This window comes from Marmota marmota, unplaced genomic scaffold, assembly GCF_001458135.2.
Source record: "Marmota marmota marmota unplaced genomic scaffold, marMar, whole genome shotgun sequence".
Classification (NCBI taxonomy): Eukaryota; Metazoa; Chordata; class Mammalia; order Rodentia; family Sciuridae; genus Marmota; species Marmota marmota.
Genome location: NW_026000174.1, coordinates 60559071 through 60586192, shown reverse-complemented (window position 1 = coordinate 60586192; position 27122 = coordinate 60559071). Strand labels below are relative to the sequence as shown.

At 39.5% G+C, this 27122-nt stretch overlaps 1 protein-coding gene across 22 annotated transcripts in view; it reads right to left on the bottom strand.

Moving 5' to 3' along the window:
• Positions 1 to 11: 11 nt before the first annotated feature.
• Ctnnd1 (catenin delta 1) overlaps positions 12 to 27122 on the bottom strand; it is a 60625-nt gene continuing 33514 nt past the window's right edge. For 10 of the 22 annotated variants that reach the window (XM_048788869.1, XM_048788873.1, XM_048788872.1 and 7 more), the window contains 16 exons: positions 26481 to 27016; positions 23248 to 23711; positions 22009 to 22192; positions 21088 to 21205; positions 20531 to 20684; positions 20095 to 20112; positions 19576 to 19644; positions 18639 to 18766; positions 18396 to 18546; positions 17488 to 17680; positions 16955 to 17069; positions 16239 to 16326; positions 13542 to 13604; positions 12656 to 12759; positions 12155 to 12241; positions 9713 to 11866 (listed from right to left, as the gene is read on the bottom strand). In XM_048788869.1, coding sequence (XP_048644826.1) covers positions 11855 to 11866; positions 12155 to 12241; positions 12656 to 12759; positions 13542 to 13604; positions 16239 to 16326; positions 16955 to 17069; positions 17488 to 17680; positions 18396 to 18546; positions 18639 to 18766; positions 19576 to 19644; positions 20095 to 20112; positions 20531 to 20684; positions 21088 to 21205; positions 22009 to 22192; positions 23248 to 23711; positions 26481 to 27016 — 2484 coding nt within the window. In that variant the 3' untranslated portion in view covers positions 9713 to 11854. Of the gene's footprint in view, positions 5008 to 9712; positions 11867 to 12154; positions 12242 to 12655; positions 12760 to 13541; positions 13605 to 16238; positions 16327 to 16954; positions 17070 to 17487; positions 17681 to 18395; positions 18547 to 18638; positions 18767 to 19575; positions 19645 to 20094; positions 20113 to 20530; positions 20685 to 21087; positions 21206 to 22008; positions 22193 to 23247; positions 23712 to 26480; positions 27017 to 27122 lie in introns of those variants that run through there. The other 12 variants (XM_015477973.2, XM_048788881.1, XR_007342437.1 and 9 more) reach the window with 11 other exon arrangements.

The window sequence follows — 27122 nt, the reverse complement described above, 5'->3', positions numbered from 1 at the left end:
ATCTACAGTCAGACATTAATCAGGTTCAGCATGAGCTTTGGGGGCCTGGCTTCTCAAAAGTAAAAAGAAGACATGATGAGAATCAAATTGAGCCAGGTTTCTTCCTAGGAATTTCCCTCTAAAACAAGCTAGAAGCAGGTTGTAGACTTCAAATGACTGGATTTAAAAAAACCAAAATCAGACTCAGTGGTAGAGCACTTGCCTACTATGGATGTACAGGGGGGGAAAAAAAGTTATATAAGCTCTTGTAAAATAAACCAATTTTTTTTGTTTTGTTTAAGTCAGGTTTGGGTTTTTGTGTTGGCTTCAGTGGTGGCAATCAACTTTGTTTTGGAAGTGCTGGGCCTCACACATGCTAAGCATTCACTCTATTACTGAGCTACATCCCCAGCATTTAAATGAAAAATTTAAAAAATAATAAATGTACAAGGTAGGTTAGGGTTGGGGTACAAACTGTAGGTGCATGCTCTCTTGCTGGAGGTGGACTCCTGGCTGGGGGCCAGCTCTGCCATCAGAGGGCATCTCTTCTATTCATGTTGGCTACCATGACTGCTGTGTTGCGAACCTACTATTCTCTGTGCTCGATGTTGTACTTGCAATACAGCGGAGAGCTGCGGTGTAAGGACAAGCCTCCAACCTGCACTGTTCCCTTTGAACCCTGAAAGTCTGGGTTCGTGTGGCAATAGTTCTGTTGCAATCAGGGTATGCAAAAGGATAAAAAACAGGAGAGGAAAGATTAAAAGGGATGTAGGTTCCCAGGCCAGTCTTGCCAGTCCTCCAGGATGCTTATCTTGAGTGTGCTAGGAATCTGTTCTGCAGGGACAGATGGAGGATAGACTTCACATTAAGTGGCATCCTATCAGCCACAGGGTGAACCTACTGGCTATGCTTACCACTCTTGGACAAAATTCAACAGGAAAACATAAACAGAGACATAATTTTAGATAGGCTGCTAGGTAGTACAGGTCTGGAGTGATAGCAACTAGAGACTTAGTTGAAGAATTAGAAAAGACATACAAAGGTCAAGGAACAAGCAAGAGAGAAATAGAATAGGATTAGATAGGACAGTCAGGCACAGGCCCAATAGTAGGAAGAAAATGAGCTATTGTCCATTTGGCCCAATGATGAAGTGGTCCTTGGGAAAGACTGAACCTTAGTTTTATACCAAAGGAAAGGAGAACTAAATGAAAGTTTTAAGTCATTCCCTCTAGGGTTCCAGGGGACAGAGCAAGATCCAAAAACTGTAGCAAGATTGCAAGAAAAATGAACATATCTAAAGATGAAACCTATCAAACCAAACCATACTGTTTTGCTGCTAGTGCATCTCTTTGCACTGGAAAGCCACAGAGTTTCCTTTAAAGAAAAAAAAGAAAAGAAAAAGGAAGGAAGGAAGGAAAGAAAGAGAGAGAGGGAGGGAGGGAGGGAGGAAGGAAGGAAGGAAGGAAGGAAGAGGAAGGAAGGAAGGAAGGAAGGAAGGAAGGAAGGAAATGTTTTAAACCAGTCAATTCCTTAGTTTTTCAGGATCATCTTTCCCTTCTTAAATATTTACATACCACCAGGGTTCAAAGCTAAACTTTCTGCTCTTCTCACACTAATGCGCCCCAGCAGCTCAAATACTCCCATTGTTTGAAGCATAGTCTGTGCCAAATCTACATCCAGAATTCAGCCTTCTCCTGTGCTTCAGCTCTACAGAGGTAATTGCTCTTTGCATTTGTCCACTTCAATGTCCCTCTATCACCTCAAACTCTTTACTTGTAACTCATCCTAACCCCTCCTTCCACTTGTTTCATCAGTGGCAGATACCAGCCAGACACCAGGTTTCATCTTTAATCCTCCATAATGCCTCACCCTATGTTCAGCATCTGAAACCATCTATATTAGTAATTTAAAAACAAAGAATTTAGAATTAAATCAGTTCAAAGTCTGACCTTTGCCACTGAGTGTAACCTAAGGCAAGTTACTTAACTTCTTTAAGATTTCATTTCTTCATGTGTAAAATGAGAATAAAATGATAATTGTGCAAGAATGAAGCAGGGATCATACCCATGAAGACATTAGCACAAAGACTAGCCAAAAAATATTTGCTATTATATGTCATGTATTTCCCCTCCATACAAGTTGATGTGAAGATTAAATGTCAGTATACTGAAAGTATGCAAAGTAATGTCTTACAAACAGTAAGCATTAAATATTGGCTACTACATTATTGCTGCATAAATTTGAAATTAGTGAACTCTTTTCTCTACACTATGGTCTAGCCAAAACCTCCATTGTGTCTCATCTAAGATCATGCAGCTTCCTCTAACTGGTCATTCAATCTTTTGCCCTGCATACTACTCTCTAGTTAGTGATTTAGTGATTTCATTGCTTAAAATACTGCCCTCAGTGGGGCTGGGGATGGAGCTTAGTGGTAGAGTGCTCACCTAGCATGGGAGCAAGACCCTGGGTTTGATCTCCAATACACGCCCCCAAAAGTGTCAGTTTTGCCAGACCAGGTGGTGCAAACCTGTCCTCCCAGCAACTTGGGAGGCTGAAGCAAGAGAATCGCAAGTTCAGGGCCAGCCTTAGCAACTTAGTGAGGCCCTAAGCATTTTAGCAAGACCCTACTTCAAAAACAAAAAATGAAAAGGGCTGGGGATGTGTCTCAGTGGTAAAGCACCCCTGGGTTAAATCCCTGATACCAAAAAAAAAAAAAGAAAATAAAAACCCTCTGCACTCAGGGAAATTTACTACAAGCTCCTTGAGAATAAGGCTTTGTGGTCACTACAACATTGCTTACTAGTATAGAGCCTATCATATAACTAGGTACTTAACAAATGTTTATATATATAAATAAATATATTTCTTCTTTCATTCCTCTAAATCTTTTCTTCTCTCTCATGGGCTTTGCCATGAAGATTATGTTTTTTATCTCCCAAAAATTCCGACATTCACAAAAAAAAAAAAAAAAAAAAAAAAAGAATTCCGACATTCAGAAAATCCTTGTTATCTTGTGAGGAAGTCTTTTCTCATCCTGTTCAGAAAAGCCTATGTGATCACCAGACTTAACAGACGCTTCCACCCTGGGGTGCCACTAGCAGTCTCTAAGGCCTTCCTTAACTTTAATTTCTGCAAGGATCACTCTGAAAGGTCAGCATCTAGAACAGGGCCTGGACCAAAGAGGTCAAAGTACCCATCAAATAACTAAAGCTCCTTTCCCTAATCCAGGGGTTGGACATGTACACTAGTTGCTTGTTATTTTTGGTAGCCCGGAAATCATCCCTGAAGTAGTTAGACAAAATAAATTATGTACATACAAAAGAGAAAAGTACCTGATAAATACAATAATAATAAATAATATACTTAGTATGTGCCAGGTACTATTTTAAGTACAATTACATTAATTATCTCATTTGATCTTTACAATGTGTAGGAATTAGTCCCATGATAAGAAGCACTAAAAGCTTAAGAAACCTGCCAAAGTTTTAAGTACTAGAATAAGAACTTGAATTCAGCCAGTCTGGTTCCATACCCTGAGCTTAGTACTGAGTAGTTTTATATACATTAACATTCTGAATCATCTCAAAATATCTGGACCTAGGTTTCAGAGACACTAACTCCAATAAAGAGAAAAGAAAGAATGAAAGCATTAGGCTTTTGAATAAGGTATTAGGTAGCATATCTTGATCACATATAAAATCTATGCTTTGCATTGTAAATATGCTTTAAGTGAATCATAGAGAAATATCTATTGCAAATATATTGCATGGTGATGTACCAGCAATAAACCAAAATTTCAATTAATGTTCCTGAGAAAGCTCTTCTTGGAGTAGAGGAAATGACTAATGATGCAGAGATGAGCTTGAACAATCCAATGATACCTCTGACCCCTTCTAAAGCCAGCAGTCTCTAAAATAAGGCATAGGTCCATCACATCAAAGGGCAATCTCCAGCTTTGGCTAGCCCTACTTTGGATAAAGCCCTATTAGAATGAGGGAGGTTACTCAGACTTTGCACTCAATGATTGTAATTTATGAGTCAGCAAGGTGTAAAAGTATTCTGTCCTGCTCTTCTGTCTTTAAGCCAGGCTGACCAACTCACACAGCAGCCAACAAACTTTTATTTACATTATAAACTTTTCCTTTATGGAAACTGTCTTGGGCCTGTTTATGTCTATTTTTGCTCTTTCTTCACTGTTCCTTTCTGGATGCATCTCCTTCACTTGCTACAAGTTAACCCCAGCACAGTGATTCAGAAGTAGATACTTCACCACCACCTGTGACCACAGCCCTGGGAGCTCAGCTTGTTCTACTCGATAAATCACCAGTTCCAATTCTCCCTACCTTCCCTATGCCTTCTTCTCTCTCTACTTCTTTAGAAGTTACATGCTCTATGTCTGTTTTTTTAGTGGTTATTATAACTAATATGTACATTAGTTTCACAAAAGTCTTGATCAGTGGGTTTAATCCCTAGGACTACCAAAAAAAAAGTCTTGATCAGTTTCTTTACTTTCCTCCTGAATATAAGAAACTAAAAGGGAGTTCTCATCACCCTTTCAACTTGCACATCACTGTTGTCCAGTAATATGTAACAAATTACACACTGCTTTTATGCAAGCAATAACCTTATGTTTTTAAGGTTAAGACTTACTTTTACTAATATTTACCTATCTTTGTTCAGTGTACCTTCTTGCACTCATTCACCATTGGAGATCATTTTCCTTCCTCCTCTTTTGTGAGTGGAAAGTGATTGTCTTAAATGTTTTTAATAGCCCTGCAATAGGCAGTTTTGCTAATTTTTTTTTTCTTAACATGAATGGAGACACTACTGCAGTGTTTTCTGACTTACAATGTTGTTGAAGTTATCCACCTCAGCTGTTTTCTACAGATAGCCTGTATTACTCTCTCCAGCTGCCTGAACTCTAACTTTTCTGCATCTTACCTTGATGCCTCTAGATGAGTTGCTTTTTTATCTTGCTTGAGATTCACTGGCCTTCCCCAATTTGAGGTTTGGTGACTTTCATCAAATCTGAAAAATTTATGAGCCATTATCGCTTTGAATGTTATCTCCTCCTGAAGCTCCAAATATTGTACATTAGATCTTATCACTCTATCATCCATTCCTCAAATTCATATTTTCTATTCTTCTTGTCTTTCTCCTTATCTGGGGTGCATTCTGGACAATTTTTTGAAAACTTCCAATTCACTAATACACCTTCAATTTGTCTCATCTGTTTAATCCATCTATCTTTATTTCAATTTTCATTTTTATCTCATCCTCTCCACCCCCATCATCTGCTGAACTTTTAAATCTTCCAAACCTGTTTTAGCTCATTAATCAAGGTATTTTGTTATGGTCTGTGACAGTGCCAATATGTGAACTATTTAAGGATTAGCTTCTATGTCCTCATTTTCATTCATATTGCCTTATTCCATTATGTATTTTGGAATTTTTTAGCAAGGTTGCTCGTTTTCCTTATAAGTCTATCTATGGAGATTGCTTTGGAGCCCTTAAAGGAGTTGCACTGGCTTCTGGAAATCACCTGGAGGCTGGCCAACTGTTACCACTTTAAATTTTCCACTTAGAAGTTTCTGGACCACAAAGGTAGCCTAAATTTTTTGAACTAAAAACCCACAGAGGAACATTATAGTTAGGAATTGTCAAGGAAGATACTCCATGTATTTTTTTCTTCTATCTCACTACAAAGTTAAGACAAATAATCTTTGCTATCACATTCTATCGAGTCTGTTTCTAACCTTTATATTGAGGAGGATGTCCAGCTTTATGTGGGAACCTGCTTTCCCATATTCTGTAGAAGCTGAAGGCTTGTTGAGTTTGGCAACAACTCTAAGTAAAAACTGGTTTTAGTAGTTATTTCTTAGGATACCAGCTTTGGCTTTGTTCTGAAAACTGGGTTTCTTACTTTTGTGCCCACTCAGCAATGTGTTTAAAGGTATTTTTTACAAATCTATTTACCAAGCATTTAGTTGCTTCTGCTAAAGGGCTTTTCAGGGTATTGAAATCACCATAGCACCAAAAACAAAAGCCTGAATTAGTTCCAAATACACATACCACATTCGTCCTGTTCCTGTTTTTGTTGTTTTGGTTTTTGGCGGAGGGAATACTGAGGGTTTAACTCAGGGGTGCTCCACCACTGAGCTAAATCCCTAGCCCTTTCTTTTTTGAGAGGGTCTCACTGAATTGCTGAGGATGCCCTGTAACTTGTGATCCTCCTGCCTCGTGCTCCTAAATTGCTGGGATTACAGGATGCAACACCTTGCTGGGCTTCTTCGCCCCCTCATTCTGACAAGAGTTGCAAAAAGACCAATGTCATGCCTAAAAAAGGAATTAAGACAAAGAGTGAATAAGAAGCAACTGGGACAAGACCAGATACTTCATATTTTTTGTTCTTTTCCTCAGGCACAAATGTCTGTGGCATTCAGACTATTTGTCCACTAGCATTTAGAGATATTGGGGAAAGACAAAAAGGTAGAAATCCCTTTATGCCCTTGAGCTTGTCCTTTTTCACAATGAACATGGAGACATCTACTCAGGTTTTTAAAAGGGAGGGATAGGGATATAGCTAGGGATATAGCTCAGTTGGTAGAGTGCTTGCCTCACATGCACAAGGCCCTGGGTTTGATCCCTAGCACCACCAAAAAAAAAAGGGGGGGGGGCCTAATTGCTTGCAAATCACTTATAACTCTTACAATTATAGCAACAAGCATCATGATCTTGAGGCTCAATTCATTCATGGACAGCTGGCCCTGATCATTTCATTCTATGTAAAAGAACAACATAAGTAGGTTATAATGATGCAGGCAGTTCAAAATTATTATTTTCATTGCTGTCTTACATACTTCCTCTAGCCTTTTCTCTATCCATGTCTGACCAAAATTTCTGGAACAGCTAAAGAACTGGTGCTTTAAGTGACACAGAACAAGAAAGTCAGGGGGTCCAAGTTAAATGGAAAAAATTTTCTGCTAGCAATATCCTGTTTCTTAAATTTTTGTGCTTTCTCGAGGTAGATTCTCTCTGGACTAATTAAAATTTCCAGACCTGGCCTCTCTGTCTTTGGACAATGAGACCACTTATTCCCCAGCTGAAGTAACCTTCATAGTGAGAAGTGATGCATCAGTAACTTAAGGAAATTCTGTATTCTAGGGAGCAGCATATCCTGGGCTGGGTTCCCCTCTCAGCAGCCTAGACATTACCTACATGACATGATTTGCATGTATAAGGAATTTCTTCTATCCAGATGCAACATGAGTAGCCTTTCACTATTACCCCCAAATACTATGCAAGCAATTCCTTTGAAATAGACATTATTTCCTCTATGAATTCTCTCAATGTCATTATCATCACACTGCAGTATCTATATCCACCATGAAATGTTACTGCCAAGGGTATTGGAGCCAATCATTCTGGGCTCCACTTTGAAGCTTTACAGTGACTAGATCAGAGTCTTAAATTATAGTTAATTCAGGGGTTGGGGTTGTGACTCAGTGGTAGACTTGTTTTACACGTGTGAAGCACTGGGTTCAATCCTCAGCACCACATAAAAATAAATAAATAAACAAAGATTTTGTGTCCATCTACAACTAAAAATATATATATATTATAGTTAATTCAGGCACAATAGGCTAAGGCAGGGAGATCACAAGTTCAAGGCCAGCCTGGGAAACTTAGCAAGACTCTATCTCAAAATATAAAGGGCTGAGGATGTGGCTTAGTGGTAGAATATCCCTGATAAAACATCACCAAAAAAAAAAAAAAAAAGTTACAGTTAACTGACCACATACATCCAAATAACCTGGGTGTCTTACCAAGATTTCAGATTCCCAAGTCCCATCTATTGAATCAATTTCTGAAATGGAACATGGGAATCTGATGTGCTGCTGGGGATCAGACAGAGGGCCTTGTGCATACTAAGGCAAACACTCTTAACACTGAGCTATACCCAGCCCCTGGAATCTGCATTTTCCATAAATAGCCCTCGTGATTCTTATGTACTTGCTCAGGTATAAAAGCTAGGACCAGTTATCTGTAACTCTATGAAAAGTACCGAGAACCTTTACAAAATGAGAAAGAATGATAGAAAGACTGGTCTTAAGTTCTTCCCAGGTTAGATGTTTACAGCTCACAGCAAAACACCTTAATTTAGCAAGAAAGAACACATGACCAAGGGAGTTCACAGCTTTGAGCTGTCAGAAAGTATGCCACAGTAATACTCATTAGAGGTAGCTATCTCACAAACATCTTTGAAAAAAAAAAAACAAAAAAAAAAAACCAGAAAGTGTTAACCATAATTGTTAACCACTTCTAGAACAATTCTTAGGCTTTAAAGGATCTGAAAATACGTTGGCAAATCTTGACAAAATCCAAAGGTTCCTAAAGTTGGTTTAAGAGATACCAAGAGGCTTCAGAAGCATTACTGTCAAGAAACTTAGAATTTATAGGACTTTCAGATCATTCTATTAACAACCCATTTTAGATAAGGGCTTTTAAAAAATAAATAGATAGATAGATAGATAATAGGTCTTAGCTATATAGGGTTCTCATGGATTATAATCTATGAGAAAGGACCCATCTGTTTTATTCTCTAATCTGAATTTAACCTCTACAATGTTTAGCATAGTATTTACTGAATGAGATAAAACAAATGGACCAATCCCAGAGTAAGGTTTGTATTGAGTTCAGTGCTGGTGAATAATAAAGAATGAATCAGGGAAATACGGCTATTGACCAGTAGCCAGATTTTTCTACATAGATAAAAAAAACTTCTTTGGAAAGCAAATTCTAATAGCATTTTGGCTTTGTGCTTTATCCTTCAAGTCAAAATTAGAGTTGTCAGACAACCATCTAGACTTAATAGATACACTACAGTGCTGAGATTTCCTGGTCTCACTAGCCCAACAGTTTTTACACCCAACAAAATGAGACAGGACCATCTCAGGAGCCAGCTATATAATTTTAATCTAAAAATTTGGGCATACAGAAAGCATTTTACATAAATTCTCTTGATGTTTTTAAGTTATATGACAGGACATAAGGTCTTCAGAAAAATAAAGTCTCTTCCCATAGATCTTAATCCTTGTCATCTGCATGCAGTTAAATAAAAATCCCTGGGAATCCAACAAGTATCTGCTAACCCAAACAACATTATTTGGTAGGACACCTGATTTTGGGTAGGATGTTATGTTAAACAACTAGCCCAGTCTGCTACATATAGCCTGAGAAGCAAAATAATGGGCCAGTGATCAGTACCTACATACGTGCGCCTTTTAAATCTATATTTTCGTATTTACTAGGATGGTAGTTGGGGTTGCTAGCTTCTAATCTACTCAAAATGATATGTTCAAGAGGGCCATGTACTGCAGGTGGCTTTATTCAATGTTAGTTTTGTTAAATAATGCGCCAGAATCCCAGTGACCAAGGAAGCTATTAACTCTTTATACTTCAGTTTCCTAAATCAACAATATGCTCCCCATGCTCTACTTCAGCCACATTGAATTTTTAAGAATCTTTAAAGGAAAAAAAATTGCTTCACATATAATTAAAAAGAATGTTCTTGGTAAGAGTTGGAACTAAGCTCAAAATAAATTCATCTTGGTATAACCTCCTTCTGGTTGCTCTGTAAAGAAAAAGAACACGGATACTTAAGAAAATAGCCAAGATGGAAAGGAGGGAAGAAATGCAGCTCGAAGTGAAGAAATGACACAGACCTCCCACATACACACTTTAAAAACTTTATTCATATAAAAAATTCATTTGTTTTTAAAAGCATTAACAAGAGAGAAAGAAAAAGAAAAAGGTATGGAGCAGAAGACATTTGCCCCTTAGTAGTTTCGGTGGGAAGGTGGGATTTTTGGTTGTCTGGAATTGAATGTTTAGTGTTTTTATAAATGAAAGAGAAAAAAATATATAGTTAAAAGGTCCCCAAAAGCCCATGGCTATTCTATTACCCACACCCCACCGAGAAAAAAGAGCACCAGGAAGAGCAGAGGAGGACAAGAGAAACCAAGAGTGGAGCCAGGTCTGGATGGGGAAATTCCCCTGTGCAGTGTGCTCTGAGGGTCACAGAGAACAAAAGGTTCCTTTTTTTCAGAAAAGGTGGATGAGAGTGGGATGAAATAGGAGGAAGGAAGGTAAATAAGGAATTTTAATGCATAGGGAAAGGGGTTGGTGGGTTGTGCACTTTTCTCCTACCCCATAGCCTCAATATATAAGGGAAGGGGAAGAGAGGGAATAAGAATTCCAGTTGCATTGAACAGAGTTTTTAGATTAAGGAAAGTAGAAAGCAAATAAGGAAAAGGGTTTAAAAAAAAAAAAAAAATCAACCCACGTAGCAGCTGATTTCTTTAGCCCAACCTGCTAATATACACTAAAAGTGAGAGGGGCATATTGCAGGGAAGGGAGAATTAGGGAGAAACCTTGTTTTCACTATAATCCCTTCAGAGATTATGGTATATCCTGGACAACTAAGGAGTAAGAGTCGCACCACTCACCCCTACCAATCTTGCTTTGAGATCCATCAAGATGAGATTTTTACAAAATCCCAATTACATGCTATTGAGCAAAAACCTGCTGTGGCTAAAATCAGAGGCTACGCCAATCCCCAGAATCTTGAGGCTCTCTAGGTCACCTCTCCTCTTCTTTCTGCTATTGAGGGCTAATAGTGGGTAAGAAAGCAACAAAATAGAACTTGCAAAATCATGAGAAATGAGACTGCAGAGGCAAAGAAAGGCACATGAAAGGGAAGGAGGAGATGTACCCCAGGCCAAAGGCACAAAGAAGAGGCAAAGCCAGGGGCAATCCTCACCTTATAAGGGTAAAGGGGACAGGAATTATGTACATCAAGTCCTACAGTTGGCCAACCAATCCAGATAGGAGGCAGGGGAGGACAGGCCTATAGGGTAGGAATAGGAGAAATGGGGTAGGGGTTGGGGGAAGCCAGATTTGAAGCTTCCTGCCAGTTTCAGACTAACCACCTCATGTACATTCCTTCTAGCTCCTCCTAGAGGTTCCTCTTCTTTTCATAAGACATCTTTCTGCTCCTTCTCAACCAGAAAGTCTTCCTTGACATTCTCCTCTTTATACAGCTTCTTGCAAATGGCCAGGACAAGTCAGCAGACTTATCACAGGGTGGGAGAGGAGGTTAAGGACAGCCTCAGTAAGGGGCAGCAGCAGCCCAGGGTTGGCATGAGGCTTACAGAAGAGATGGAGTCGGTAGGTCCTTGATGGCCCCTACCTCGGAGGTGAGGAGAGAAGGACTCTCAATCCCAGTTTTAGAAGGCCTTCACTTAATCGAGGGCCCCTGCCAAGTGGAATGTACCACTGCTGCCAGCCTTCTTTGCTTCATAAATAGCCACTGGAATAAGAGAAGAGCTCGTGCTTCCCATTCTCCAAAAGAAAATTAAAAAGTCCCTTGCCCACCAGGAAAAATAATCTTGATTAAGAATCATCAGTATAGCAGGATGCTGGACATTACATATACAGAATGTTAACTTCCAATTCTTCCCATGGCTTCCAGTGAAGATTCCCACTCTCTCCCTCCCTACATACAAGGCCAAGAGTTCCAGGGAGAGCTGGCAAAAAGAGCTAATCTGCAGCATTCTCAAGATATGCAAATAACTGAGTCAGGTTTCTTGGGAGAAACAGGAGGGATTGAGGGGGTGGGGTGAGACAATTAAATTTCACTGGAAGAAGTTGAGTTGATGGAATGAAGGCAGCTGCTTTGGGCTACAAGGGCAGGAGGCAGCCTGGCAGTTGGCACAATAGTCCAGCGAAGAGAGGGAAAAATCATCAGTCCATTTCACCACCAAAAAATAAAAGTACATATATTATAAGCCCAGGTGGAGTAGAGATAGTGGTGCTAAATCTTCTGCTGTGGGGAAAAAAAGAAAAAGATGTTAATAGGGTTGGAAATAAGAAAACCTGAAAAAAGACAATCGAGCAAGTCTGGAAGAAGGAAAGCAGCACAAAATGGAGAATCAGATCACCATCTGCACATCCCAGGCTCTTAGGAGGTAATAATCACAAAAGCAGAAGTCCCCAGGCACCACATAGCTGAGACCAGAGTCTCTGCCTGATCACATCAGCAAGATTGGCAAACTGCTGGCACACAGGAACCTCCTTCCTCAAGGACAATCTTGGGGATGACTGGAGGACATACCATGGTGGGGTAAGACACTTGGTCCCCCTTATCATCCAAAACCAACTCATCCAACTCTTCCTCCAGAGATTCCTGCCCCTCGTCCTGCTGTGAACACATGCAATTTGTTAGTATGAGAGTAAAGATAAAAACTTCATGAGAGTGTGCCAGACCTAAAGAATATTCCAAAATGTGTAAATTCAAACAAACAAGGTAATAGTAAAAGAAGGACAAAACATTCATAACAGGCAGGTACAGAAAGGGTGATGTGTGAGAACAGATCAGTTAGTATTAGTAGTCATCAGTACCACCTTTATAGACTTTCTTCCCCAAACTCAACCAATGTAGAACAATGGCCCAAGGAATCCCAAGATGAGTCAAAACCCCTATTTTTTCCTTGAAACTCCTACCCAAAAAAGATGCTAATTTTCTTTGTACTTTTTTTTTTTTTCTATTTCATGAAATGTTCAAGCTTCAAAACAGAATTAGCCTTAGACAGACAACAGTAAACAGAGGATTTACCATCAAGGGTGTTCCCTTCAATGGCTCCATATCTCCCAGATCCCCAGATCGATCCAGTGTTCTGTTGTGGTCCCCTCTCTCATTCAGTGTGGAATAGTTGTTATCTAGTGAAAAAAGTACACAGAAACATGATATTCCCCTCTAGATATGCAATATATATCAAACAGGAAAGTGTGAATTAGGCAGCCCTATTAGGAAATGTCCTGTGCCAAATGATTCTGAAACACGTTAAACTCTGATGGTCCTAGACTTAAAAGGAACTTGAATATAATGGGGAAGTTAATATATATATATGAAATACCCAGAGTATGACAAATGATAATAAGGCTAAACTAAAGAAATCTGTCTAGACAAGAGTACTGAGATTAAGAGGAAAAAGAGTGGCGTATACTGTAAAAGAAAAGACCTGACAGACAAGAGAACAGAGCTTAAGTTAAGTCTTTGAGGATGAAGAGAATTTAGAAAAGCAAATGGGAAGGGCAATCCTGAATTAGGTATGACATCAGCAAAATATGGAGGAAAAAAAAGAATGAAAAGATAGAGCAGTAAAGTAGACCAGGTAGGTTGGAAGAGAGTGCATGGAGAGAAGACAGCGACCTCAGAGACTGGAGTCTAACTAAGTCAAGGGATACAAACTTGATTCTGTAGTAACCAGGGAACCATACAAAGATGTTCTGAAAACTTCTGAGTAAGTGGAATGTGGAAAAAGTAGATGGATAAAGTTTTACTAAATGTCCTCATATCCTTCCAAATGGAAACAGAAACAATCAGCCAATGTTTTTATAGGATGATAAATGGTGAGGGTGTAAGAAAACACTATAAGCTGGACATCTCTCCTCATCCCAGTGAAATACTCCACAACCTTAGGCAGGAATTAACCACCTACCTAGTAATTTTGTGTTTGATCCCATATTGCTCATTTGAATTTCTTCCCGATCAGGTTTCTTATCTACATGGAGTCAGAAAGTTATCCAGGTCAAAAACCAACTCTTCAAAATCTACATATATCATAAATTATTCTCTTGGTCTATCCTTCTTCCTTTCCAACAGACTTTAAATATAAGACACAATTCAATCTAAGCTAGCAGTTTTTTAAATTACTTGGTCTTAAGGTCTCTCTTTTGTAGTCTTAAAAAAACTGAGTCCTAAAACATTATGAGGATCCAAAGAATTTTCATTGGTGTGGGTTATGTATATGAATATTTATGGTACTGAGAATTTTTAAAATGTCTATTTCATTTGAAAAAATGAGTCACTACATGTTACCCCCCCCCCACCCCCGCCCGCAGTACTGGGGACCATACCCAGGGACTAACACATGCTAGGCAAATGCTCTGCCACTGAGCTTTGCCTCTAGTCCTTTTTTATTTTAAAAGGGTGTCTCTAAATTACTTAAGCTGTCCTTGAAATTGGGAACCTCCTGCTTCAGTCTCCCCAGAGGCTGGGATTATAGGAATGCACTACTACACACACCTACAAATATTTTTAATTAAAAAAAAAAATCATTGTTTTACTTTTGTGTATCTCTTCAAAGTTTGGCTTAATAAAAGGGAACTGGATTCTCATATCTTTTTCTACATTCAATCTGTTATGTAGTTACTCTGGTTAAGGTTTATTGAAGAAAATCTAGCCTCACATAGATAAGAAGTCAAGAAAGGAAGGAAAACTTTAATAGTCTTTTTAGATAACTGTGAACATTTTTCCTTGATAGTGTATGAATATTTAGTAAGTAGTAGTTTCTTAAAGTAATGTGGAATATGAAATCAAACTAACAATCCCTTCATATTCTATTAAACTAAAATTATTGGCCTGTCATGTACTTGGAATGTATCAATTACCCATGCATGATTTTAAAGCATCATGGCGCCAGTTCCTTGCAAAATACAAGTTCACAGACCTTCATAAATGTTCCAAATATTAATACTATTTATACATCTATATCTATCTATCCTATCTTTGGATAGACAGACTGAAAGGTACATTCCTTAATATCACCAAAGATATTAGTAGAAAAGTATTGGGAAATTACCAGGCTCACAGAGACCGATACATGTTTTTCAGAGTTATAATCTTCAAAGTTCAGGCACCAAATACTGTCAGTTAAGTGACAAGGTCACTGCATTCCATTTTAAAGAAATGTGTGCCAAATATCCATGTCTAATTACAATTTGTTGGCCAATTATTTCAAGTAAAACGGTGTTCCATAAAAAAGTAGCTAGTCCAACTAGTAACTCCAACAACAGTACAACTGCTTTGCCTCAAGACAAATGTCTTTTTTTGTGTTTGCAGGGATTGAATTTCATTCTTTGCAGCAGAAATGCTTTGTATATACACTATTTCATCAGCACAGAATATTTAAAAGATGTGTATTCAAGGGTAGAAACATACCATTATATTTTATAGCTCCACTAAGTACATTCTTATGTAAAGATGGCCTTTCCCCCTCAGCCTTTCCTTCTTCTTCTACCTTGAACCTTCATTCAGTGGTCACTTTCATAGAAGACATTATGTATATTCAAATAGGAAATCTTGTATTTCCCCTCTTGATCCCTCGCACCACCGCAGTACTGGGTTTCTAACCCAGGGTTACTCCACACTGAGCTTCATTCCAGCCCTTTTTAATCTTTTTAAGGCAAGATCTAAGTTGCCAAGGCTGGTCTCAAACTTGGAATGCTCCTGCCTCAGCCTCCCAAGTACCTGGGATCCCAGGCATGTGCCACTAAACCAGCTTTTCCCTCTTGATTCTTTAGTTGAAAAGCCATTAACAACAATATATGACTAAAGTCATGCACTATGGTTTACTACAAAGCCAAATGGTATTTCAATATCACAACCAAAATATCCTAAGGGGTATACTGAGAGCATAAAGATTACTGACATTTTAATTTATATCATTCAGATGGTTCTTTTTTTAAAATATAAGTATGTGGTAATGGGGTCTACAACTCATTCAGTGTGATATCACTGCCCTAAGCCACCAACAATATGCACCACTGCTTCTATGCCATCAAAGCAAATGTTCAACAGCCTCCAGACTTTCAGAGAACAATTCAAGAACCACTCATGGAGGCTAAAGCCAAGAGTCATTAAGATAATATGGGTAAAACAAAATATACAATTCATCTCTTCAGAAGAACGTGTTTGTTCACATGGCAAAAGATTTTAAAAAGTTATAACCCAAAATAATAGTTGCTATTTTCTCTGGGTAGTAGAAATAACTGATTTTCTATTATTTTTTCTGGACATCTGTATTTTATAACTTTCCAACAGTAAACATGCATTACTTGACATTATATAGAAATTTAAAGGGAAATAAAATAAACAAAGGACCTAGGGTTCACTTTCCAGTGATTTTAAGTTCACAAGCAAAAATAGAAGAAATCACACTCAGGCAAATTGCACGTTTGATTCCTAAAGCTCAGATCTGCCAGCTTGTGCATTACAATTCTGGAGCAAAGCATTATTCCCCTCCCACAAAAGACTAATTCAGAAATAAATATATATCCTATTTCTTAGTTAATAAGCCCATAAAGAATAACAGAAGTGGCTAAAAGAAGATGAGTTTACCCCATGGGTACTATACCTGATTTTTGGTTCCGGTCAATGAGAGGGAGAGTGCTATCATCATATGAATGACTACTCTGGCTTCTAGAAGCATTGTTTAGATTCACCTGGAGGCAAACAAAATGCCAAGTCATAGAACAGAATGTCTTTTTATTCTCCAGCCTGCCTCCACCCCACAAAGCAATCTGCCCCGCCCTACCTCCTCCACAGGCTCTCCTTAAACATGGTTTCCCTCCCCAGCTTTCCATACCCCACCCCACACCCATAGGCCCCAGCCCCTAAGGCACATTTTATCCCACAAAAGATTTAATCTTCTACATTCCTACTTCCAACTCTTAAGAAAAGGTAACGCTTAAGGATTGAATAAATACCCAACATAGTGAAACAATAGGCTTCTATTTGTGTTCCTGAACAGGAAATTTTAAAAGTTCCAAATACTCTAGTATGAGTATCAGAAGGAAACAGTCTCAGAAAATGGTAAACTTGCTCAAAGGGTCAGGGGAGATTTGGAGAAGTCGCCAAGGCCATCATCACCCTTCATCACCACCAGCACTTACTTACTCCACGTTATGACACTGAGGGAGACCAGAGCTATTTCAGCAGCAAATGAGCTATAAATACCGCTCTTGAGAAGTAAAGCAAATAAGGTCTACTAATTAGAGACTTGGGTCAAAAATAGACTTAGTGTGATGTGTGAAGAAAAAAAAAATGTTTTGGTCTTGAGAGTTACTATACCTGAAAGTCTGATTTCTTCCATCCTTCTTTTTCCAGGGGCTTCCTCAGTTCCTTATATCCCCAGATTGTCTGTAATACAAGTGCTGCTGCTCGAACTTCTTTTTCTGAGCGATTCCTTAAAGTAACACCATATTAAATTTGGATGTAAGACCAGGAAAGAAGCTTAGGACATATATTTTCTGGTAACAACGTAAGAATATAAATGCCAAAAAGGGTGAAATCAAATTTTCCAAAACCTATATTCTGTCCCAAAGAGTAAAATACAATACTGTCTGACATAAGTGTCTATTATCAATTTATGGATCAATATTAAGACAGAAAAAGAATAATGTCTTTTCACATTTCACACGTAAGGAAGAGGAATAATCTCAGAAAGCAAGAGTGGGGACTAGGAATGTGGTTCAGTGAAAAGAATGTCTGACTGGCATGTACAAGACCCAGGGTTCAATCCCTAGCACTGCAAAAAAAAGAAAAGCTCCTTCCTAGCAACCTCCCTTTCATACTTCTAGCTGTGGTTTTAAGTGTAAGCTTACCCTGATTTGTTGATCAACACTAGCTTCTCAATACCCTGCGTCTCTCGAAGCTTTTTGGCAGCCTCTAAGTTCTCAGCAATAACTTCATTGATGGTGTTCAAAAGAGAGACCACAGTGTCCTCAGAAAAATTCCAAGAGGAGCTCTGTTGCCCTCCAGGCAGATTTTTTACCAAGTTAGGAATAGCATGTTTACCTAAAACAGCAGAAGGAAAAAAAGCAGGGAGAAAAGGCAGAGTTAGGCCATAAGGAGCCTTACACTACATTTTATATTGATCAGATCAAGTGGAGATACTGACCATATGAATTTGATTCACTATCCTATAGGATTATATATCAAGAGGGCAAAGAACATGAAATAACATGAACTCATTGTCCTTCCTTCTCTCATTCTTCAATCGCATTAAAACAATGTGAATATTGTACATCAAATATGTTACCCAGTCCTTTCAGATGCTCTAATGGAAATAGAATGTCAATACTGTAGTAACTTAACAGAAATGAAGGCATTATGAATTTAAAAGCTCAACAACTCAACAACCTAGGCTCTGCCACTAACTGGCTATATTAATTCTGAGCAAATTACTTAACTTCTATACCCTCAGTTTCCTTATCCTATTTAAAAAAAACAGACCTCTATAAAGTGATGGGGATTAAATGAAAACACAGAAGTATTTAATAATGCCTAGTAAAATGGATGTGCTCAATAAATAACAGCTATTAACATTCTATTTGTGAAGAGTCATCACTTCTTATCTAAGAACCATTAGACCATGTCCCCTCACCCACCCTAAAATTTATAGACTATTGAGGGCTAGAATCTTTTCCTTAGATGATTTCAATAAATACATTACCAGCACCTACAGGCACTGTGCTAGATGCTGAGGCAACAGCGGCATTCAACTCCTTACCGATTAACTCCTTATTGCGTGCATCCACAGCCAGATTTCTTAATGCTCCAGATGCAGCTTTCACCACCCGCTCATGTTCATTGGTCAGGAGGTCAGCTATAGCAGAGAGAGCCTTCTCTTGACGCAGAGCAGAGCGGATGTATCGACCATACTAGGCAGCACATGGAAGACAACAGATTATAAATAACAAACTAGCTATATAAATCTTCCCATTTCCAAATCCATTTTGTAAAACATACTCACCGTCCAGCGCCCAGCACACAAGTTCTGGATGGCTCCAGCAGAGGCTTCTAGGATAGCAGGAGTTTTACTCTCCTTAAGGAGTGAGATATATATCCGAACCACCTCTGGCTGAAATAAGAGCTCATAGCCTGTACAAGAAAGAGCAAGAAGGCAGAGGATACTAATCAATACCTACAAACCAGGCTCTGGTGGCAGGAATCCAGCCTTAGTACTCTAGATAGATGTATTTACCATTACTCTCCCTGAATTCCCTTACCTAGTCAACAGCCAACTCAGAGACTTGATTCTTTTCTTTACCCCCTCTTTGGGTACCAAGATTTGATTCTTAAGAGTAATTAGTCATGGTAAGAAGCAAAAGATATATCAACTCATCATGTTCAACTCCTTTCTCTCCTTACTCTTTGACTCTTCTCCCCCACAGCTTACTTTGGCCTTGGTTCTACCGTGAGCTCTCAGAAGATTCATTTAGTTCATTGATAGCAATCAAGATTCAAGATTTCTCATCTCCAATGAATTATTTCTAATTTAACCCAGTCATTTTTATATCCATGGAGAGCTGTAAACCTTATAGTCATCAATACAATGAGTCCAAAGATGCAAACTATGATAAACAGGATTCTTCTAAGAATAAAGTTTAAGCCTCCAAAACTGTAGTGACCACTTAGGGTAGCTAAGTTTCTGCTATAGCCTACCATCAGAACTTTATCCTATCCTTGAATAACCTGAAGCACTGTCTTAACAAAACAGGCCTTTGTGAATTACTTCTACAATACTATAGATTTTACCAATATTTTCACTGTCACTTCAAATCCCCAAGTCAGAGAAGAGAGAACCGTACATATGTTGCATAAAGTCTACTATTAGGTTACCAAATACCCTATCTGTGGGCTATGTTGATAAGATCTTTGGCGACTGAGAAGAAAAAAAAATAACTTACCTCGAGCAGGACTTGTTCTTTTAGGGAAGTCCACTGTATCATTTGCTGGATCCTCTATGGGTTTTTTCCCTGTAGAAATAGGAAAAGGGTATGGGGCAGGGAGAGAATAGGGGTAAAGAATTTTAAAAAGGAAAATTTCACCTGGCACATTTTTCATTCTTCAGTCAGAATCTTTGGATCAGAGATGCATCAAAAGGAGCAAAAGAAGGGAAGCCCGCCCAACTTGTCCCAGCAGGGGGCTATGCAGAAACAAGGACAGAAAACAGGTAGCAGATAGATAAAACAAGGATAACCACTCTTGTCACTATTGACCTGAGTTTTGATAAAAAGGACTGCTGCCCAGAAACAGCATGCCACGATCCACGAGCTCAGAAGAGCTGAACTTGTTTCAATGGCTTTCCTCAACTCAATTTTCCTACATGCATCCACAGGGAAGGGTTAGGCAAGGAAATACTAGGGAAGCTAAAACCAAAACATGCAAATTAGAAGTTGTCAAGCTCCTTAAAAGATTCAACTCACCTCTGGAGAACCATTCATCTTCCAATGCGTCACCCAAGGTGTAAAGCAGAGGAGAGATAAAGGAAGAAAATGCAGGAGAAAGATGTCAACAAAAGCATGGTCAAATAAGCAAGAAAGCACAGAGAAGTAAAGAAAAACACAGGAAACAGAAAGGAGGAATGGGAAAGAAGGCCCCAGATTAGTTGAGTTCTCGGTGCCTCAGTCATTCACAGCAATACCACCACCACCACCACCACCACCACCACCACCATCATCACTACCTCCACCACCACCACAATAAAAGCACACAGCTCAGGGAAAGCAGCAGCAGAGCAACAAGACAGTCTTGACCAGACAGATTCCCAGACTCTTTGCAAATATTCTGTATCTAAAGCTAAGTGTTCCTTCCTCTCCCTGTCCCACATTAAAGAGCAAAGAATGAGGAACTAAGACTCACCTTTGCCCTTCTTGGCCCCAAAGCAACTGGCAGCATGTGGCCCAGTATTGTTGGCAACACTGGGAGGTGCCTCTTGATAACGCTCTGCCTGTGGGATCTCCCGGTGAACTTGATAGGATAAGTTCCGAAGGAGGCACACGCAGTTTTCCACAAGCTTAGGGACACAAGATTTAATGAGGATTTAATGAGAAGTAAATACCTATGGTGATTTTGCAGCAACTTCCCATGATTTAGGTATTAAAATATCAACCCTCAAAATATAATACAATCCATCATTTCTCAGTATTCCAGTCTTCTCAAACTCCTTGAATTTAGTGGCTTTAGCCAACCCCCAAACTGGATCACTGACTTTCCTACTTGGAAAATGAATAATCTTAGAAGACCACTAGGCAGCTTTCATATACATGTGAGGAAATTAAAAAAAAAAAAATTCCTAAGTTGAACACTCCTTCTTTAGGAAGAAGGTGCTGGGATAGGCATTTTATGTAATGGAAAGCACGAGTGGGTAGGTTTACACTACAAGTACTTTGTAGATGCAATGAATGGAATTAATTTACCTTGCTATCTGAATCCTTCTGCCCAATCTCAGCCTGAACGATGAAAATAAGGGCATCAACTAAGCCATCACATTCCCGAAGCTTCCTACGAGCTTCACTTCTCTCTGAGCTTACATTCCTGAAGGGAAACCAGAAAATACTTTAAATGACTCAAATTCAGAAATCCCCCCATTGACTATCCCACAACAAAGCTTCCTCAAAACCCTTTTTACTCACTATAGGAAGTAGTGAATATCTATTATAAGCAAGGCATAGCAGTTAAGAGAAAGTTCATTGACAGTCTCTGCTTTCTGAACCTTTATCACCATGTGGGGTATGGGTTAATAATTCAAGATAGAATAGATACTTCTTGAATGGAAGTACAAATATACCACAGAGCAGAGTGTCTGATTTGAAATATAGAAAACTAAGGGCAGAGATACAGACACACAAAGCCCAGAACTAGATGATTACCTACACATTGTAGGTTCTGCATACGTGTTTACCAAGTTAGATGAACAGAGTCAAAGAGGCATAAAAGAGATGTTTAAGGGAAAACAAACAAACCAACAGCAGGTATATGTGGAATATAAGTGAGTAGCAATAAAGGTAAAACAGTTGGAGTTGCAGTATACAATAAAAAGATAGTAGAGGCTGAATAGCAGGTGAAAGAATTTTAACTTTTGCCAAGCAGGTGGTGCACATCTGTAATTCCAGTTACCCAGGAGACTGAGGCACAAGGATCACAAACTCGAGACCAGCCTCAGCAACTTAGTGAGACTCTGTCTCAAAATAAAATAGGCTGGGAATGTAGCTAAGTGGTAGAGCACCCCAGGGTTCAAACACTAGTACAAAAAAAAAAAAATCTTAACTTTTCTTTTTAAAGAAATTATATCAATCCTCAAAATTTCAATTTTATATTCTCAAAGCCCCTACTATTACCTAAGGCAGCCAGCTGTGTTGGTGAGCACCGACTCCCACTCAATATGGCGTGGCTTACAATCTTCATTAGGTTCCCTCTCCCAACCAGAATGAGGAATGATCACTTCATCTGTCAAGGCGTGCAGTGCATGGTCCACAATCTCCATTTTGATTGAGTCATGGGATGAGAGATTCCACAGGGTTCCTGACAGAGACAATTCATAAGATAGCTCTCCAACACCCAAGATCATGTTTGAAGAATGTCAAGAGAATCCCCTATTGCTCGACTTCTTGGTCTTCCTTAATGAACAAGTATCTTGCATTGATATTCAAGCTTTTGTGTTTAACCCGTGGTAAGAAATAAATTTTATATTTTTACAAACATACAGATCATGAAGTAAAGTTCCATTAAAATAGTACTGCCTATAACTAATGCTCACCGATCCACCTATACTGATCTCTTCTACCTCGACTCCACTATCATTTGGGGTCACATAATTCTTAGTTGTAGGAAGCTGTCCTGTCTACTGCTGGATGTTTACCACTCCTGACCTTTACTCACTGGATGCCAATAGCACTCTCTACCCACACTGCAGTCAAAACAAGCAAAAATGTCTCCAACATTGCAAATGTCTTCAGGGAAGAGAGGGGAGAATTTCCTCCAACTAAGAACCAATGGTCTATACATTCTCCTTTATTTTTTTGATATGCGGGATTGAACCCAGGGGCACTCAACTACTAAGTAATATCCCCAGCCCTTTTTATTATAAGACAAGGTCTCACTAAACTGCTTAGGGACTCACTAAGTTGCTCAGGTTGGTCTTGAACTTGCAATCCTTCTGCCTCAGCCTCCTGAGTCACTGGAAATAGAGGCATGCATCACCACACTAGGCATTTTTTTTTTCTTTTCTTTTGCTTGGAATGGTGATTGTGACCCACAAAATTGTGTTCAATTCACACTATCAGATCACAGCTCAGAATCTGAAAAACCACTGTTCTAAATAAAGCAAGGATCACAGCTCAAATGTCTAGATGGGCCTAGCATGTGAGTCAAGACAGGCATACACTTAAATTACACAATTGGGGAAAACTGGAAACTGACATCGAGCTTCCATGTTTGGAAGACAATCTTCTTTGTGACCGTAGTTGATTAGAGATAATCTATAATCAAAAGTTAAAGGACTGGAAACCCCTCTAACTCTCAACTTCTCTGGGGTAAGAGTCACCCAAACTTAGCACTTCCTGGGGCCTAGAACTTACCAGTAATGACTTCAGTAAGATCCATATCACGAGCCTTTCGGAGCAATCGCACAAGGGCAGGAACACCATCACAATTTTTTATGGCAATCTTATTATCTTGGTCACGTCCAAAAGAGATATTCTTGAGAGCTCCACATGCTCCAAGGTGCACTTCCTTTTTGGGGTGGTCTAATAATCCCACCAGCACTGGGATGCCCTTGAGCTTCCGCACATCAGTCTTCACCTTGTCATTGCGGTAGCATAAGTGTTGCAAGTATGCAGCTGCATTAGACTTGACAGCATCCAAGCGGAATCCCAGCATGGCGATAACCTCTGGCAGCTCAGGCTGTCTCCAATTGGGAGGTGGGGGGCCTCCCTTGCGAAGGCTATCCAAGCTTGCTAAACTTCCCCGCTCATGCTGGGCCAAAGGAGCCCAATAGTACTGATCTGCTGGCACCTCCTCGCCAATCATGTCTTCATAACTCCTGCAGATTTTTGGAAAAACCAACAGAAAAGAGAAATACATCAAGTAGTTAAGCCTAGCTTACTGGACACTCCTATAAACCCCCAACATTAAGGCAGGATTATCCCCAGCACTGATACACAGATCATATATCTCCTCTGCATTAATAATATGCTAATCGATTTTAATAATTTCAAAGGTACCTTCAATTAAATTAGAGCTACCCTTTTTTCATCAAGTTTGCTGGCTCAGAAAGTAATATTTGGAGAAGTTAATCACAAAAAAAAAAAAGAACCAAATCTAGTTACTGAACATGTATTTGAATGATACCTGAAAATTATTAATTTCCAGATAGAGATTAAAATAAATCCTCAGACAGCATAGCTAACCAAACTAAATGACTCAATGTCACAGAAATCATCAAATAAAGCCTGAGAACAGTTCTAACAAGCCCTTAGCTAAATGGGAAATGAGGCATTTACACATAGGGAACAGTTGGTAGAATAAGACCCTTAAACATACTTCATATTTAAGGTTCTCCTTATCCTATCTTGGAAATTATTAAAGAGGGAGGGGCTGATAGAGAAAAATAGAAAAGAACTTCTTGCTACATCATATGAATACCTGTCTTTGGTACTGATAAGGTGTATGTCTTGAAACACTAATTCTCACAGTTCATAGCAACATCAGACCTGCTAGTCAACAAATATGGGTTTGGTTTTGTTTTATCACCAGGGATTGAACCTAGGGAGCACTTTATCATTGAACTACATCCCCAGTCCTTTTTTTGGGGAGACAGGATCTTTCTAAATTGTTAAGGCTGGCCTCAAGCTTTTGATCTTTCTGCCTCAGCCTCCCAAGTCACTGGGATTACAGGCATGTGCTATCATACCTAGCTCTCAGAAATATATTTGAAATGAATCCCATTCTCCAATTTCTAAATACCTCCAATTTTGTCAAAATCTACTGACCAACACTGTTTTTAGGATACCCAGCCACATGAAACACACAGCAATTGCAGGAAAGAAGTCAGTGGGAAGATAATTCTTCCTGTTTCAGTACTACCAGCAACCACTAGAGGGTGAGTCTGTCACACTATTATTTATTCATAACCACCAGGAAGAGACCCATTATCTCTACACTCATCTCATTCTGCGGCTCCCACAGGAGAGAGGAGAACCTATTGTGTGGAACTCTCCAAATAAGACCTTTGCTTGCTCCACAAAACCACTCCCACTGCCACCAAACACTCAAGGTTATCTTAAGCTGAAGATCTGCCTCATGGGTGTCAACAACAACCATTCAACAGTGATTCAAAGGCCCAAAGCATTTAGTTAAAAATAAATAAATAAAGGCCATTTAAAAATATCATTGAAACAAAATAAATTGGTTATATTAGCTAAATTTTAAGAGAAGGCTACTAACCTGTACATGAAGAAAGATTTCCTTTTAGTCTAGGGGTAAAAATACAGCATGTTCACAAATATAGGAAAAAGAACTCAAAGGCTATGCACCAAAATGTTAACTGTAGTTCTTTTTGAATGGATGGTGTGCTTTTCTGGGGTTTTCAGGCTCTGTGTTAAGCACCTTTTAATTTTCTTATTATTTTAAGATAAGCAATTATAAAAAAAATTACCATAACCAAATTTTAGTCACCTGAAGAAATCTTATATTTCCTTCTTCTACAGGCAAAGGATCAAGATTCTTTCAATTTACAAATAACAAAGCTATGTCCAGAAAGATCAAATGACTTGCTTGAAGCTACACAACTAGTGGCAGAGGTACAATCAGAACTGAGATTTTTCAAGTTCAGTGCTTTTTTACACTAATCAACTGCCTCACTGTTTAAGTTTGACCTTGTATTACTTATTACTCTCCTAGGCCCGGAACAGGAAGCAGCAAATGATCTTATAATGATCTTATCGTCAAGCAGGTTTCCAAGTCCAGTGCCATCCTGGAACAAACCCAAGAACCAGGCCCCTTCTCTATGTCAACTGCTACAGGGATAGCACAAAATGGCCTAGCCACCCACACCCACCTAGGTCCAATCACTCTTTACTAATGAGGAAGTCAGAAAAGCAGACAACACCCTGGGCAGACTGCTGCTATCTACCCCTGCTCTAGGTTGCACCAGCTGAAGTCTGGTGCCCCTTCAGGAATAAAAGGTGAGTCACATGGGAGTTGGATTAGCTAAGACACCTGAAAGGTAAATGATTCAGGCTTAGATAATGGGGCCTCTACCCCTGTCCCCAACCCAGTTCACTATTAACCAACGCTCCCTATACATGAGGAAAGTAAGCACCAAGGCATTTGGCTTTAGAAGGTCATGACCCATACACAGAAATTCAGTAACAGCTGCCAAAGCACCCTCACCATCAAGAAAACCTTAAATTTTTCCTTCTTTTCATGTCTCTTTGTCTGGAAAACACAGTCCCTAATTTATTCTGAAGCAAGATTTGCAGCCCACAGGCCAAACCTGTCTTCATACCACCCAAGAACTAAATATTTTTTATATTTTTAGAGGCTTGTTTTTTAAAACAAAAAACATCTAACAAAGATAACATGGAACCCACAAAGCCTAAAGTAGGTCCTCTGTAAAGGTCTGCCAATCCCACTCTAAAGCATTCTCGAGGCAACAAGGGAAAGTATCTACTATACATCAATCGGTCTACTTTCATTTCACCCAGAATTCCCATGGAAAAGTCTGATCCCTAAAGGTTCTTAAAAGTAGAAAGAAAAACCAGATCTTTCCCCCACCTTGGAAAGACCCTTTCCTTTTACTCTTGCCTACCTGAGGCGGCGGCGAGGGTCAGAGGGTGTCCCAGTTCGACGGGCAGTGCCATAATCAGACATCATACCGTAATCCAGGTCATCATAGCCCATACTACGCTGGTCATCTTCTAACCCGTAAGGCTCTGGGTGAAAGCGGTGCAGATCCACACTGCTCCCCCCTACCCGAACCTGGGGCTGTGGCCCATAGACATCCTGTCTACTAGGTGCCCTGTAGCCTTCCATGCTGGGCCTATATCGTTCCTCAATGCGAGTCACCCGGGATAAACTGCCATAGTTGTCACTGCCACCTGGATAGCCATCTTCATAGTGGCGGCTATAACCATCAGGAGGGTAGTGGAAGTTCCTCGGAAGGGTAGCAGTGCCTGCTTGGCCCACATAAGGACCAGGTCCACCATTGCCATTCTTGCGGAAGTCACGACCCAAAGTCTGGATATAGTTGTTCGAAACTGATGAGGCATCCACAGGCAGCCCATCTGGTCCCACAGGGACTGGCTGTACCGTCCGTGTTGTCACTGTCTTCACTACTTTCTTGACCTTCAATTAAGGAATGGGGGGGAAAAAAAACTACTGAGGGAAATAAGTGATACAAGCTTACTTCCAGACCATTCCAAGAAAAGAAGCAAACCCTAATCTCTAGGCC